We start from the raw sequence: 18000 nt of genomic DNA, 5'->3' as shown, positions 1-18000 counted from the left end.
GGTCGTACGTAATTCAGATTTTTAGAAGTTGTAACTGGAAACTATGTCAAACGTATGAATTATTTACGACAATGCAGGAAGCCGTGGAGGCATGGACACACTGTCCAGTCACGTTAATGTGGCCACCTCTCAAAAGGCTGAAAACTACCTTTTGCAGTGCGGACCATTACGAGACGTGCAGGAAGAGAGTCAATGCGTTTTTGGAAGGCACCGACTCCAGTGACATGGTCAGCTGTGCTAGGTGTCTCAGTTGAGGATCTATAGCGCGAACAGCCCCATCAGGTACATCCACAGATTCTCATGTGAAGAAGGTAGACACAAAACTGAACGACACAATGCTCTGCATTACTGGTTGCATCAAATCAACTCCATGCCACTGGTTACCCGTATTGAGTCACATCCCACCACCTCACTCAAGGCGGAAACAAGCTGTACTGAGGGAGGCCAAGAAAATTTCTGCATCACCCTCTCTACCACTGCACCAGGAATTCCGTCATCCGCCACAGCAACGATTGCGATCAAGAAGACCAACAAGTGTTACTGCAGGACAACTCATCGCAGATGGTTTTTACCTAAATGAATGCTGGAAACATGAATGGTCAACAAAAACATTGGGAACAAGAGCCCATCACCTTGATCCCACAAAGAATCCAAAAGGTTTTGATCTACCGAGGAACCTCTGGTGTCGCCTCAACAGGTTAAAAACTGGACATGGTTTTGTAGCTACTTCAGGTACAAATGGGGCTGGATCAGTTCACCAATGTGTGAATGTAATCAAGAAGAGCTGACAATTGAACATCTAGTTCAACGCTGTCCACTTCATTCATATCCTGGAATTTCCGACGACTTGTTCAGTCTCACACCCAGCTTAATTAATTGGTTGAAAAACACGGACTTTAAGTTTAATCTTGTCTCATATCATACAGGGTGTTACAAAAAGGTACGGCCAAACTTTCAGGAAACATTCCTCACACACAAAGAAAGAAAATATGTTATGTGGACATGTGTCCGGAAACGCTTACTTTCCATGTTAGAGCTCATTCTATTACTTCTCTTCAAATCACATTAATCATGGAATGGAAACACACAGTAACAGAAAGTACCAGCGTGACTTCAAACACTTTGTTACAGGAAATGTTCAAAACACCCTCCGTTAGCGGGGATACATGCATCCACCCTCCGTCGCATGGAATTCCTGATGCGCTGATGCAGCCCTGGAGAATGGCGTATTGTATCACAGCCGTCCACAATACGAGCACGAAGAGTCTCTACATTTGGTACCGGGGTTGCGTAGACAAGAGCTTTCAAATGCCCCCATAAATTAAAGTCAAGAGGGTTGAGGTCAGGAGAGCGTGGAGGCCATGGAATTGGTCCGCCTCTACCAATCCATCGGTCACCAAATCTGTTGTTGAGAAGCATACGAACACTTCGACTGAAATGTGCAGGAGCTCCATCGTGCATGAACCACATGTTGTGTCGTACTTGTAAAGGCACATGTTCTAGCAGCACAGGTAGAGTATCCCGTATGAAATCATGATAACGTGCTCCATTGAGCGTAGGTGGAAGAACATGGGGCCCAATCAAGACATCACCAACAATGCCTGCCCAAACGTTTACAGAAAATCTGTGTTGATGTCGTGATTGCACAATTGCGTGCGGATTCTCGTCAGCTCACACATGTTGACTGTGAAAATTTACAATTTGATCACGTTGGAATAAAGCCTCATCCGTAAAGAGAACATTTGCCCTGAAATGAGGATTGACACATTGTTGGATGAACCATTCGCAGAAGTGTACACATGGAGGCCAATCAGCTGCTGATAGTGCCTGCACACGTGCTCCCTAAGACGCCGATAAATTGCTTCGAACGTCTTCCTGTCGGGACACCTTCGTTCTGGAAATCTATCTCGATACATACGTACCACGCCACGGCTATTGCTCCGTGCTAATCCATACATCAAATGGGCATCTGCCAACTCCGCATTTGTAAACATTGCACTGAGTGCAAAACCACGTTGGTGATGAACACTAACCTGTTGATGCTACGTACTGATATGCTTGATGCTAGTACTGTAGAGCAATGAGTCGCATGTCAACACAAGCACCGAAGTCAACATTACCTTCCTTCAATTGGGCCAACTGGCGGTGAATCGAGGAAGTACAGTACATACTGACGAAACTAAAATGAGCTCTGACATGGAAATCAAGCATTTCCGGACACATGTCCACATAAGATCTTTTCTTTATTTGTGTGTGAGGAATGTTTCCTGGAAGTTTGGCCGTACCTTTTTGTAACACCCTGTATGTATATTGTATCGGATTAAATCAGAGGAGTGTGGTGGTCCGAGGGCTGCGGTAAACTCATCCTGGAGCTCCTCGAACAACACACGTACACGGCGAGCTGTTGTCCAGCTGGTAGATACCATCGCGCTGGGGTAAAACCAAGTGCAGCGTAGCGGTTGACATGATCCCACAGGACAGATGGATACTTTTGTTGATCCACTGTGCCTTCCACAATGGCGAGACCACACAGGGAATGTCACGAAAACAGTCCAGAGACTTCCTCCTCCGGCCTGGACCTTCCGCCGATGTAGCACGAAGCGTGATTTATCCAAACCTGTCGCCGCTCAGTGAACGTCCAGTTGCGTAATGGTGTGAAAATTCCCGCCTTCGTCGCCCATGAACATCAGTGAGCATGGGTGAAAGAATCAGGGGCCTGCTGCGGAGGCCCATACGCAGCAACTTTCGCTGAATGGTCGTCGAGGAGACTGTTGTTAGCCCATTGGGTCATCTGGGTGGTCAGTCGCTCCACAGTTGTACGTCTATCCGCAGGCACCCCCATACACATCTCTACAGACGTCGTTCACTCCTGTCATCTATGTCCCACGGTGCCATTTTTCCATGTACGGTATACTTTAATCCATGTGGCGCCCGACATTCTACAACACTATTTTGGTAATGCTTCCATTCTTGACTGGAAAGCCAATGATCACGCACTTTTGGACATCAGATAAATAACTCCGTTTCCGCACACCGACAACGACTGCACTGTTTTCTAAGACCATCGACACGATTTATATACCCTTCATTGCTAGTGCTGCCACCTGCCGTCTGAGAATGCTTATTGCAGGTTGAATTCGAACGTAGTCGGTGGTCACACTAATGAGACTAGACCGTGTATGCCATGTAGGTTTCATTTTTAGCGGTGAGGCAACCTTCCACTTCGAAAGTTGCCCAGAATGTAGTACAACCAGTTTTTTTAACTCAATTACTATTTCCTCCACACAATGCAAATTACACAAATGAAATAATGAGGTTTTATCTGCACGCAGTAATTTTTCCTGTAATCTCCTTCCAGTTCTACGGCATTCGTCCAGCGCGAAACGAGAGCGCATGTGCCCTGTCGGTACTAGTCTACGTTCAGCTCATGAAGCCATTTCCTCACTGCGCGAATCACCACTTCGTCGACCTAAAAACTTGAGAGTTGGCAATACTCTCTTAGGATTTAAAGGTTGGCTACATTGCGCATACACAAGCTCTGGAATCTAAGATATTGTTGTCGCGCTTCGCAGCGCGCGGACTAATAGTGGCAGTTTGGAAGCCAGTGTAGGAGCCCGCCTGCTGTGGTGTGCACGTGTGTTGGGCGAGGGATCGTCGCCGAGCTGCCGTACTGCCGTGTGCGCCAGGATTTGGTAGTGAATTGATATTTTTTATAATTTGCAGCGTGCTTATTAATTTAAAGAAAATGGTTTGTGTATGTGCATAGCAGTAGACTGTAATTTTGATAATGATAGGAGTTGAATTCTTAAGGGAAACCATTGTTAGGCGAATAGATTAAGTATTGATTTTTGTCATTGATTTCATTTGTAATTGTCAGGGAATTGTTTCACTATGTATTTAATTGAAAAGTATTTCAGCCTGTCTCAAGAGTTTGATTAATTTGTAATATTGCTTTAATGCCACTGGAGGCAGATTTACATACGAAGCGATTGTTCAACGAGCTTCTAGCGTTTTGTTAATTGAATGAGAAAGAATCGCTTTCAGAATATAGTTTTTGAAAAAAGGACTTACTTGTTTGGGTTATCATTTATCGAGTTTAGATTTGACCAAATCCTTTCTCTTGAATTATATGTAGTTGTAGTAAGCAGCAGCAGCCGCAGCAACAGCAGGAGCCGCCATACAGAACATGCAACGCACTCAGCATGAATAATAGGTTTTTTAATGTTTTTGTTAAATAATGGAATGCAGCAGATCAAGCAGTGGCAGCAGAAAGACCGAGTAAGTTATTTGTTGCGAACAGGACCAATTAAAAAAATAAATAAAGTTTAGGCGACCTATGTAATAATAAAGTTAACAAGAGTACAAGCCCGAGATTTTCAGTAGAAAACACGAGATAAGAAGATAGAGCTCGCGACATTCAAACTTATTCTACGAATGCTGTCTTTTAAAGGCCTACACAAGAGAAAGTACGGGGAGATATTTCATAGCTGTAGGGTAAGTGGGATAACACTGTCCAGACGTGTCTCTTGATGTGTTCAGAAGTTCACAAACTTGTGAGGCCTAGCATTATAGTGCTGAACAGAAATACCCCCCCCTCAACCCCCCTCCCCAGCAGTAGCGCCAAGAGACGGTAGTGCGCCGATCTATGCGACTGAGAACATCGGTATACCGCAACATGTCAGTTGTGCTAGCTGTGAATGGATTTAACCTTGCCGGAAATCTGGGAGCTCCGTCGAAAAGCCTTGTGGTGGCCACATCCTTTCTACCCAGCGACCGACAGTGTTAATGTCGACTGCAGTTGGTCCGCAGACTTTACACAAAGTTTTGTGAATATTTCTCTCAGGTTCCTTCTCCTTGTTCATCTTTTCCTTCCGACATTATTCTGCATCTACGCGGCGTTGGACTGGTTAATTTCCAATATGGCATGGTTAATTTAACGAGTGGGCAGATGCCCTTCCTGTTGCCACCCCGTTGGCCCCCGTGGCGGAACACGTGTACCCTAACTGTCTGCCTGTAGTGTTATCCATGTGAAGGGTGCGAACATGTTACTAAATATTTGTGATTTGTCTGAGGCAGGACTTGGGTATCAACTCGGTATTCACCTAGTCAGATGTGAGAAACCGTCTAAAATCCACATTCAGGCTCGTCAGTACAAAGGCCTTCGTCGCCGATTCCTGATCAAGTACCTGTACTGCCTAGCACAGTCCATATACTGACAGTCTAATTTATATTACGATGTTACAACAGTGACAAATTCATGGTTTTATTACCTGCGGTCAGTGATTTCATATTCGCCTAATATGATATTGTAAATGCTTTTAACAACCTGGATGATGGTCAGTAGAGCGAAACAGGTTGTTTAAATAAATATTTTACCAAGATCTCAAACCGATAATCATTACATTTTTCCCTCTAATACCTGATGCTTCAAGACATGTGCTATCATCCTGTCCCTTCTTTTCGTCGGTGTTTTTCATACTCTCCTTTCTTCGTCGATTCTGCGGAAAACCTAACCATTCCTTATCTTATAAGCCCAACTAATTTTCAACATTCTTCTGTAACACTACATCTCAAACGTTTCGATTCTCTTCACTTCTGGTTTTGTTACTCTCCATGATTCGCTGTCAGACAATGCTGTGCTCGAAACGCAGCACAGGAAATTTCTTCCTGAAATTAAGGCATATTTTTTATACCAGTACACTTATCTCAGCCAGGAATGTCCTCTTTGCCTGCGCTCCTCTGCTTTTTTATGCCGTTCTTGCTTCGTCCGTCGTGAGTTACTTCTCTTCCATCATACCAGAATCCCTTAACTTCCTCAGTCTCCTGATAACCAATATTAAGTTTCTCGATATTCTAAATTCTGCTAGTTCTCATTACTGTTGTCTTTTTCCGCTTTACTCTCAATTCTGTACTCATTAGACTGTTCACTCCATTCAACAGATCCTGTAATATTTCTTGACTTTTACTGAGGGTAGCAAAGTTATCAGCAAATCTTATCATTGATATCCTTTAATCCTGAATTTTAATTCCGCTCTTGAACCGTTCTTTTATTTCCGTCAGTGGTCATTGCTTTTTCTATGGATAGATGGAACCGATGACCACGCTGCTTGCCTCGATTCGACCGACCTATAGAAAGACTGATGGATAGGGGCGAAATATAGCATCCCTGGCTAACGCACTTCGAATCCGACCTTTCGTTCTTGGTCTTCCAATCTTGTTGTCCCCTCTTGCTCCTTGCACACATCGTGTATTACCTGTCATTCCTGTAGCTTACCCCTGTTTTTCTCCGAATTTCGAACACCTTGCACCATTTCACGTTTCGTGGTTTTTCTAGGTCGACAAATCCTACGATCGTATCTTGATTTTTCTTCATTCTTGCATTCTTGTTTCCAAAACCAAGAGCAACGTCGTAACTGCCTTTCTGGTGCCTTTACTTTTCATAAAGCCAAAATGATCATCATCTGACAGAACTTCAATCTACTTTCCCGTTTATCTGTACATTATTCTTGTCAGGAACTTGGATACCTGAGCTGTTCAGCTGATAGTGCGGTAGTTCTCGCACTGATCTGCCTTAGCTATTGTTGGAATTCTGTGTATGATACATTTCCGCAACTTCGATGGTATATCACAAGTCCCGAAGATTCTACACACCAACTTGAATAGTCTTTTGGTTACCACTTCCCCTAATGATTTTAAAAATTCCAATGAGATGTTGTATATATCTTTGGTCTTCTTTGATCTAGAGTCTCCCAGCTCTTTTAAATTCTGACATTAATACTGAACTCTAAAACTCTAATTTTTTCATAAAGGCCTTCAATGTATTCTTTCCGCCTATCTGCTGCCTCCCCTGCGCAACAGTGGAGTTCCGATTGCACTCTTAACGCTACCATCCTTACTTTTAATTTCACTGAAGACTGTTTTGACTTTTCTGGATTGTAACCCTGTTCTCCCAACCATGATTTCTTTTTAGATTTTTCACATCTTTCCTCCAGCCATTTCGTCTTGGCTGCCCTAAACTTCCTATTTATTTCATTTCCTAGGGATTTATACTGCTGTCACAAAATTATTGGGACAGCGAAAAGCACGTGTACAGATGGCGGTAGTATCGCGTACACAACGTATAAAAGTGCGGTGCATTAGCGGGGCTGTCATTTTTACTCAAGTGATTCGTGTGAAAAGGTATCCGACGTGATTATGGCCGCATGAACGGAATGAACAGACATTGAACGCGGAATGGTAGTTACACGCATAAGACATTCCATTTCGGAAATCGTTATGGAATTAAATATTCCAATATCCACAGTGTCAAGAGTGTCCCGAGAATACAAAATTTCAGGCATTACCTCTCACTACAGACAACACAGTGGCCGACGGCCTTCACTTAACGACCGAGAGCAGCAGCATTTGCATACAGATGTCAGTGCTAAGAGACAAGCAGCACTACGTGAAATAAACGCAGAAACCACTGTGGAACTGTTAGGACGGTGCGGCGAAATCTGGCGTTAATGGGCTATGGTAGCAGACGACCGACGTGAGTGCCTTTGCTAAAAGCACAAACCCCTGAGGCGCCATTCCTGTGCTCGTGATCGTATCAGCTGGACCGTAGACGGGTTCGAGTGTGCTGCATATCCTACGAAGCCATGGACCCAGGTTGTCAACAGGGCACTGTGCAAGCTGGTAGTGGCTCCATAGTGGTGTGAGCTGTGCTTACGTGGAATGGACTGGATTTTCGGCTACTTGGAGACCATCTGCAGCCATTCAAGGACTTCATTTTTCGAAACAAAGATGTTATTTTTATGGATGGCATTGAACCATGTCACCAGGGCACAATTTTTCGTGATTGGTCTGAAGAACATTCGAGACAATTCGAGCGAATGATTTGACCACCCAGATCGCCCAACACGAATCCAGTCTAACGATTCTGGGCCATAATCTAGAGCTCAGTTCGTGCACAGAATACTGCACCGGCAACAGCTTTGGGACACAGGACGGCTATAGAGGTAGCATGGCTCAGTATTTCTGTAGGGGACTTCCAACGTCTTGTTAGTGTCCTGCCACGCCGAGTTGTTGCGCTACGCAGGGCAGAAGGAGTTCTGACAAGATATTAGGGGGTATCCCATATTGTATATTGCTGTATTCCTGTCTTTTCCTGAACATTTTTGTACTTCCTTGTTTCATCTACCAGTTGAATTATTTCTTCTGTTAGCCATGATTTCTTCTCATTTGCCTTCCTAGTGCCTACGTCTGCGTGTCCAACATCTGCGGTAGCCCTTTTAAGAGATGTCTATTCCTCTTCAACCGAACTGCGTGCTCTGGTATTCCTTGTCACATTATCCACTTCATCAGCGAACTTCAAGCGCGTCTGGTCATTCCTTAGTAATTCAGTGTCCCATTTCCTTCCACACTGAGTCTGCCAGGCGATTCTCTTATTAAACTTCTGTCTACTCTTCATCATTACTATATTGTAATAGGAGTCTATGTTTGCTCCTGGCTACGCCTTACAAACCATTGTCTAATTTCGGAATCTTTTCTGACCATGACGTAATCCAGCTGGAATCCCCCCGTCCTCCAGTGTGTCTCCGGGACTTTTCTTAGTATGCTTCCTCCTCTTGTGGGTCTTGAACAGCGTATTCGCTGTTACCACCTGAAACTTATTTCATAACTCAATTAGTCTCTTTCGTCGCCCATTTCTACTGTAAGTCCCATACCATCCCTTAACCCTTTCTTCTATTCCTTCCCTTACAACTGCTTTCCAGTCACCCATGATTATTAGATTTTCATCTCCCTTTGTATACTGAATTACATTTATATACTTTATCACTTCGTCTTCTGCATGTGATGTTGAAATGTGTACCTGAAAACTATCGTTGTCGACAATGGTTTGCTACTGAAACTCATGAGAACAACTGTATTACTGATCTGTTCAAGTAGCTCACTCTCTGTTCCACTTTCCTATTCATAACAAGTAATACTCCTATCATTCTATTTTCTGTCGCTTCAGGTATTGCGTATATTCATCTGACCAGAGATCCTTATCTTCTTTCCATTTAATTCTACTGACCCGCACTATAACTAGATTGAGCCTTTGTATTTCCCTTCTCAAATTTTCTAGCTTTCCTACTACGTTCAAACTTCTCTAATGCCAAGCTCCAACTCGTATAATGTTATCCTGTCGTAGGTTGCTCCATATCTCTCTCATGGTAAACTCCCCCTTGGCAGTCCCTTCCTGGAGATCCGAACGGGGCTATACCGGAATCTTTTGGCTATGGAGAAAGCATCATGATATTTTGCAATTACAACCCACGTGTCTTGTGCTTACACATTATGTGCTTTTAATGCAGTGGTTCATCGCCTTATTCATCCTCAGACCATTGATATTGCCAATTCTGCGGCATTTTAGGGGTAGTTTCTATCACAGAGGGCAAGAAGGTACCTTGAGACTCTCTCCTCTCCTCCACCCTTCCGAAGAATGTCGTTTGTAGAACGATGGTTACTATTTACAGCGGCAATCGTACGCCCCCATTAATGATGACTTTTATTCAAGATTCTAGCCATAGCTGGGTTCGAACCAGGACCCCTGGATATTTCGATTTTTAGTCAAAGACGCTACTCCTAGACCTTCTTATCATCTGAAAAGACAAACCGAGTTCTGTAATACAGAGAACCATGTACTGCCTGAAAATTGGCAAAGTGAGGAAATATATCGTAAATTAATTTCAATTCTTTAGATACCCCTAAAACTCCAGTTCATTCCAATCACGATCTTCATTTAAACATAAAACATGTCCAACGTAAATTCCTAAGACAACTTATTCCTCGAATGCTTTGCTTCGTTTTTTAATTGCAAATAACTGTGAATCTGTCGAATCATAGCTTCATGTATTTCTAAATTACGCGAATAAAATAATGTTATTTATCAGTGACACTTTTATTGTATGCAATGCACATTTTAACAATCACGTCATCGTAATGTAATTCCTTTTTAATTCTTCCTCTTCATTCATATTTAAGGCAGCAACTTGGTCACTAGGTTCAAGATGTGTAAGAGAAAGAAATAAATCTGACGTCCATGATTTGGCCATTAATCAGATATGATTAAATGCTTATTACAAAAAATGATTTTAGTTGCTAGTTTGCTTTTTTCAGAGTCATATTTATTTTTAATAAATTTATTGTTCCATTTTCACCAGTCATTTCCTTTTTAGAAATACTGCCAAGCTGATTATTAGGTATTAAATGTTACTGCCGTCAATAGTTTAACTAATCTTGTTATCTGTGGCAGTGAGCTGAACATTTTTTCGTAAGCAGTTGATGAAATGTTTGTACTTTATTAATTTTTTGCCGCCAGATTACATACTCGTATCTGTATGATTTACAAATACTGCCGAGTTTATAATATTCCGACTGTTTCCGCGGCTTCGTTTAAACTTGAATATTTCAACATTCTGTCAAACTCACAGAGTAACACTGAAACATCTCTTTTCTGGAATCGATCTGTATTTTGCTCCGTATTTCACAATTATATTTTTCTTGTTGACACTGAATGTTAACACTTATTCACCCGAAGCTGCGTTTATTCAGCGGTACGAAAGAGTGAATTCTTCTCTCATCATTTTGTACTTCAGTTTCTTTGTCTTTCACCCTGCCAGTACTTTTTTTCCTTCTCTGAAATCACTATTCGTTTCTGTCTTAAGCCGCTTGTAGTGCTTAGTCTTTTTACGACTTAAAAATTCTTTTCTTTCCTTCTTTCGTAGGGAATATGTAATATTTGTTCTGTTGCGGATCGAACTTGTACGTTTCTCTTTTCGACCCCTTAAGGTAGGTGACTTACTCGACAGTCACAATACTCCCATATATAAACTTGTTATCTCAGAATCTACGCAGTATAACTACTCCTGGTGCTCCAAAATTGAGTGTATAGCGACACGGCGGTGATAGTAGCATCATCTTATACAGGGTGATTTTTTTCACCGTGTACAAACTCTTTGGATTGATTGATGATGCGAAAGAAAAATGGTCTAATAAAGTTATATCCAGAAATGCATGGTTTCCATGCTAGAGACCATTCACTCAAACATATTTTGTTACAGAGACTGCGGTCTAATATGCACCGTACCACGGAGACACAGTTACAATATGTATGGTTTCCTCCTAGGGGATGATACTGTTCCTCATACGTCATGCCTCATGCCCTAGCGCCCTGTCCTGCCATAGTCATTGGTAATGTTGTGTCCGATTCACTTCTCTTGCTGACTCGCCCTTTAGTGGATGTGATACAGCGTTGTACACAATGGTTTCGTGTTCAAATTGAGAGCTTGGCGACAGGGTGTTTACACGGCGGAAGGACAGATGGCAACTGGCCGCGAGCCAGGAGACCTATTCCCGCCGATAACAGCCACAGCATTCAGTGTTTGCAACAGTTTTTCACCGTTTATCTGAGACAGGGTCGTTTCAGGAAGCAGGGAATCATGAAGAGCCTACCCGAAATGTTCGGACACTAGACTTGGAGGAAAATGTGGAATGCGAACGCCGTGTCACTACCAGACATTTGTGGAACATTCTCCGTGACCATTGTTACTACCCTTATCAGAGCTTATTAGCGTCAGACTTTCCGCATCCTGAGCAGTTTTGTCACTGGTTTCTTTACCAAGCAACCACGATTCCGGGATCTGTGTCATTCATTGTATTCACAGATGAGGCCACCTCTACGCCGAGTTGTAACTTACATAAGTCATCTCTGGGATAATATGCAGAACCCTCATGGTATGGTGACAGCGAATCCTCGGCATCGGCGCAGCCGGAGTATGTGAGCCAGGATAACTTGCGACAGTGTTTTGGGGCCAGTCTTCCTTCAACGTCGCCTGAACAGACCGGAACTACTGGTATTTCTCGCGGCTGACTTTGCCTGCCCTGCTGGAAGAAGTGCCATTGATGATTCCAAGGGTTAGGTGGCTTCTGCATGATGGTGCTCCAGCTCACCTCGCCGTTTAATGTCCGGACGCATCTCAATCGTGTCTTCTCTGGTCAATGGGTCGGACGAGGGTGTCCAGTTGCATGGCCTGCTTGTTCAGGGGATCTCAACCCGTGCGATTTCTGGTTATGGGGCCATCTGAAAAGTATGGGTGTAATTTTTCCTTATTTGACTTATATGTGTTCGTTTTCTTACGGGTTTTTATTTTTTATGTATTTTTTTTATATATGCAGAGTCCATTCCAGATGTGTAAACACTGGAGCAAAGTATTCATGCTGCCTTTGACACTGTTCGGATGCAGCCTGGTCGACGAGAACGTGCGAGACAGAACATTCCACGGCGCGTACACGCAAGCGTTGCAGGCGTTGCAGCACATGAAAATCATTTTCAACACATACATGGTATAGCTCGTATTAGACAGCAGTCTCTGTAACAATCTATGACTGAATAAGTGGTCTCTGGCATGGATACCATGCATTTCAGAACGTAAGTTCATCAGACTGTTTTTGTTCTGTATCCTCTCATCGATAAATCCATAGAGTTTGTACACGGTAGAAAAAAATCACCCTTTATACAGATCAACGGTAAGAAAATACAAAATTAAATCTGTTGTTACTGGTGTGGTAACAATGTCCTTTCTTTCATATACTTCGGTGTAGTATGGAATTTCCATGCTCATATTGTAGATAAAGATGAAGAAACAAGAGTCTGTGATAACATACACGCTGCTGCTAGCAAGACGTGCCCACGCTCCATGGCCGTAAATGGTCACGTGATTTAGAATGGGTTTAACGGCAGTTGAGTTCAGATTTAAGTCGGGGGTCGGCCGAATGGTGAGTCGGCTTAATAAAGTCACACAAAGTCCTATCAGAGAAGTTAGCTGTGTAACATCAATGGAGTACAAAAGAATGTAACTTTAACGCAGTTTCAAAAACAGCAATTTTCGGTCCAGTTATTAAATCTGTTGATTAAGAGATTTCGGCTGTTCCTAGAATATATGGTGAAGTTACGATAAATGGAATATGATTTGAGAAAACTGTAATAGAACATTGACCGATGAGTCAGTAGCAACACAAACTGTTTAAACAGCGATTCGTACGGTAGTTCTGCTCGGTAGAATATTTGATCTTACCATTTTGTTCATAGCTGCATTTTAGCAGCTGCAGAACATTTCGATAAAAATAAAAGTCAGTCGTCAGCTGTACAGAGCAGCAGAAGACTGGTTTTGTATCTGTATCGAAATACACACATAAAAAAAAGTTTTGCATCATCCCGGTTCCCAGAATTCCTGAAGATAGACGTTGGCTGTGGATAGTGTATCACACAGTCCCTTTTGACGGTTCAGAGGTGCCACTAAACCCGCCCGAAGATATAAACAACAATGCATAAGCAGCCCTTATTAGACGGAGGGGGTCCGACAGCCGATCAGTTCCAGTCATCCCACCAGGAAGGAGGTACACGGATCTTGTTGTCTGTAGTTCAACCATGCCTAGACGGTCAATACAGCAGTTCGAATGCGTCCGCATTGTTACTTTGTGCCAGGAACGATTCTCAGGAAGGAAAGTGTCCAGGCGTCTCGGAGTGAACCAAAGCGAAAGTGTTCGGACATAGAGGATGATGCAGAGAGGCAGGAACTGTCGATGACATGCTTCGCTCAGGCCGCCCAAGGGCCACTACTGCAGTGGATGACCGCTACCTACGGATTATGGCTCGCAGGAACCCTGACAGCAACGCCACCATGTTGAATAAAGCTTTTCGTGCAGCCACGGGACGTCGTGTTACGACTCAGACTGTGCGCAATAGGCTGCATGATGCGCAACTTCACTCCCGACGCCATGGCGAGGTCCATCTTTGCAACCACGATACCATGCAGCGCGCTGCAGATGGGCCCAACAACTTGCCGAATGGACCGCCCAGGATTGGCATCACGTTCTCTTCACCGACGAGTGTCGCATATGCCTTCAACCAAACACTCGTCGGAGACGTGTTTGGAGGCAGCTCGGTCGGTCTGAACGCCTTATGATACACTTTACAGCGAGTGCAGTAAGGTGGAGGTTCCCTGCTGTTTTGGGGTGGCAATATATGGGGCCGACGTACGCTGCTGGTGGTCATGGATGGCGCCGTAGCGGCTGTACGAAGCGCTGTTGCCATCCTCTGAATGATAGCGCAACCATATCGCTAGCACATTGGCGAGGCATTCGTCTTCATGGACGACAATTCGCGCTCCGATCGTGCACATCTTGTGAATGACTTCCTACAGGATTACGACATTGTTCGACTAGGGTGGCCAGCATGTTCTCTAGACATTAACCTTATCGAACATGCCTGGGATAGATTGAAAAGGGCTGTTTATGGACAACGTGACCCACCAACCACTCTGAGGGATCTACACCGAATCACTGTTGAGGAATGGGACAATCTGGCCCCACAATGCCTTGATGAACTTGTGGATAGTATGCCACGACAAATAAAGCCATGCATCAATGCACGAGGACGTGCTGCTGGGTGTTACAGGTACCGATGTGTACAGCAATATGGACCACCACCTCTGAAGGTCTCGCCGTATGGTGGTACAACAAGCAATGTGTCGTTTTCGTGAGCAATAAAAAGGGCGGAAATGATATTTATGTTGATCTTTATTTCAATTTTCTGTACAGATTCCTGAATTCTCGGAACCGAGGTGATGTAAAACTTTTTTGATTTGTGTATTTGATTTGTTTCCGGTTGGAAGTAGCTTGCCCTGGGAAGAGCCTGGTGTGTAGAGAGGGGTTTCTGCTATTTGATGTTGGAAGTGCGGAAATGTGTTTCTATTGGGTGCTTAGATAAGGCATGTGCGTGACTGATTGCAAAGAAGAGCCCACTGTCGTGTTACCGGAAAGTCTGACTTGCTTAATGACTACTTTGAACATTTAACTAAATTTTTAATAGTCGAATTATTCATCAAAGTACTAGGTCCAGTGGAACCATTAGTGTGAAAGGAACAGTGTTATTCTGCAGTTAATACATGGGCTGAATCGAGTCTACTTACTGATCTAACGTATATTCGTAACAGGTAATGTAGTGAGACCCCAACGCCTGAAGTGATTTAGCTTCATTTGGAAATGTGTTAATTTATAGGGCAGAAGTGTCAGTGGCAAACAAATAACATTTTTATTTATTTCCTTTTTTTACTTTTAGGAAAGGCGGCTGAGTTAAGTCTTGGGATTAACACTGTGTAAATCGATTGCTGGGCGTGTACTCACAGGAAGGAAAAATCAATTCTGATCTATCTTACAACATTAAAACAAGACTATGCTACTTGTATTTTGTTGTTTTCCTAACATTCTGAAAGAATATTGTGAATAAGAAATTGGAAAAGGAATATAGTTTGTTCCTCTTCGAAATAACAGATATAAAGAATTACTTAAAAAACAGGAAAGAGTGGCTTTATATATACAGGCTGTAGTATCTACCAACGCGTATCGTAATCTGAGATTAAGAACAGATGTAACAAAAATATAACACAATCGCATTCAGATTAAGAGTATATTCAACGGAATTATTTTGAAAAAGTTAAGGGAAATAATTAGTTTTACATTCTTTAAACTGATTCAAAAGAGTCTCTTTAGCAATAGTAATCGTCAGTTGGCGTGAGTCACCTCTGCCTAGGAAAGTACGATATCGATGAATTATTGATACGCTGAGAAACAAAAAGAAAGATACTTAGTACATGAAGAGCTGTTTAGCATAATAATTGTTACTAATGGACGAAAGGGTCTGAGGGCTCTGATGCGGCTGTAAATAAGGCAAATGGAATCATGTCATTTACTAAGAGACATTTAATAAAATTTATAAGTATTTCGTATAAAGTTAGCGATTTCTGCACTCAGAGATTATCATCATCTTTCATAATGGCAACAGTTTGGAACCATACAGTGTGTAGTACATCACTTCTAAATGTATAAGAATACGTTTAAAGCTTCTTTTATACACAGCAGTATAAACAAAACATTAAGGAGAATAAAAGTAAAGAAAAGTAGCGTTTACCAAAGAGGTGTGTCTGAAGTACCCTGATAGTAAAGAAGTCTAAGTCTGGTTAATTTGCTTTAATGATTGCGTGCATAAACGGTCTTAAGGAGAAAGAAAAGACTATTGTGTCTTGCGTAGATACATTCACCACCGAAGGTTGACTGCAGGCGTAAGAATTTTATGTATTGTTCCAAAGGATTGAAAGAGCCAGGGAATACTTTGGGGCATCATACAGCCCTCTTTATGTGCATATTTGTTGAAGGTTGTATTTTACAGCTGACTACAGAGTCAGCGTTTCCTCACATGTTTCACTACTTATCGATTGCAGCGTTAACAAATTGTTTTCCTGTGTCCTTACCCTAAAAATAGGCTATACACAAGATTTTTTTGTGGAAAGCAAGTGTTTATTTTTTATCTTCCTCTCGTGCACTGTTGTAACACAATAGATAAACTTCGGTGTAATTGGAAATAAACGTATATATAACTGGAAATATACGTATATATGTGGTCACTTATTAGGAGGAGGAGGAGATTGGTGTTTAACGTCCCGTCGACAACGAGGTCATTAGAGACGGAGCGCAAGCTCGTGTAAGGGAAGGATGGGGAAGGAAATCGGCCGTGCCCTTTCAAAGGAACCATCCCGGCATTTGCCTGAAGTGATTTAGGGAAATCACGGAAAACCTAAATCAGGATGGCCGGAGACGGGATTGAACCGTCGTCCTCCCGAATGTGAGTCCAGTATGCTAACCACTGCGCCACCTCGCTCGGTGGTCACTTATTACCCCCTTGTTCTTGATAGCCATTTTTCCTAAAACTAAAGACAGACTGGAACTCAAGAAAGCACGAAGCTTTAAAGGAAACAACATACCACGGAGCACTAGCGAAATATGGTAACACTAAATGTTCCGAGAGTTTGCAGGGACGTAGTTCGCCAGACGTTAAGAACGTTTTCTATATGCGTAGCAAGACTGATATGTCAAATCTTCCTAGTCGATGCAGTCTGATCACACTACGTTGAAACATTGTTACGTAGCCAGAGTAACATCCTCGGGCATGCCTTTCTCTGACTGCCAGTTATCGCTGTACACAGCTAAACGACAACGGGTAATTTCTGTCGTATTTTAGTACGAAAACTGTAGCAACTATTCAGGCCGCTAATATCAACTTACCATCGTGTCGGACTGAGTATTGCGTGGAGAATCAACAAGCGACTGCTGTAGCTGAGCGAGCGGCGGCGGTGTTTTATGCGAGACGAGAGGCTGCCGCTACGTCATACCCACAGCGGGAATTCACAGTTCCCCCACCACACGCCATTGACGAGCGCGTCATCAGCAGCGGACCTGTTACAAGGCGCCTTCGGTTTTCTCGGCTACAGGTTACACGGCATGCACACACTGGCTGTTATAGCGAGCATTTGACAAACGAAGAGGACTGCTCGTTATCTCCGTGAAGTGTAGACATTTCCACACATGTCAGTATTCATCAGTATTTTCCTGGTCACATGGCGTTAGATAGTCGTAGAATGCAGCTTGGCAGCTTATTTGAGACAAGTATCCTACGTCTTTACTTTGGGAAAGCTTCCGTGCCTTATTTCTCATATATTTTATGTAAATTACGAGTAATGAGTATAGAATAGTATCCTCAGATAACATGCCTGTAAGAGAAGAAATCAAGAAAAACAGATTTAGGAACAATATTTTAAAAGGCTCAACATTTCCTAAAGCACATGTGGACTGTGAAAAAATTTATTAGTTATGAAACGCAGACCACCTGACAAAAAAGTGAACTAAGAAGGGAAGAGGAAACGAAGGGAAGCTTCAGAGGTTGAGAGGGTTCAGTGATTACAAAGTCGTCTTAAATTTACAAAAGACTTCGGCAGTGTGAACCCTCGTATCAGCATGATGCTGCACCCCTCTGGCGTGGATGCGCGAAGTGATTCGGTTGGGAAGGGCGTCATAAACCGTCGTGTTCTCTCCTGAGGCAAGTCGGTTCAAAACTGTTGAAGCTGGCTCTTGCTACCT

At 43.0% G+C, this 18000-nt stretch overlaps 1 protein-coding gene across 1 annotated transcript in view; it reads right to left on the bottom strand.

Moving 5' to 3' along the window:
- The window catches only part of LOC124777662 (serine protease HTRA3-like), a 34079-nt gene extending 16860 nt beyond the window's left edge, over nt 1-17219 (bottom strand). Inside the window, exon 1 of the mRNA XM_047253144.1 lies at nt 17149-17219. Coding sequence (XP_047109100.1) covers nt 17149-17151 — 3 coding nt within the window. The 5' untranslated portion in view covers nt 17152-17219. The remainder of the gene's footprint in view (nt 1-17148) is intronic.
- Nucleotides 17220-18000: the final 781 nt, after the last annotated feature.

The sequence above is a fragment of the Schistocerca piceifrons genome, chromosome 2, assembly GCF_021461385.2.
Source record: "Schistocerca piceifrons isolate TAMUIC-IGC-003096 chromosome 2, iqSchPice1.1, whole genome shotgun sequence".
Classification (NCBI taxonomy): Eukaryota; Metazoa; Arthropoda; class Insecta; order Orthoptera; family Acrididae; genus Schistocerca; species Schistocerca piceifrons.
Note: the sequence above shows the minus strand (reverse complement) of the source record. Positions and strands in the feature narration are given on the sequence as shown.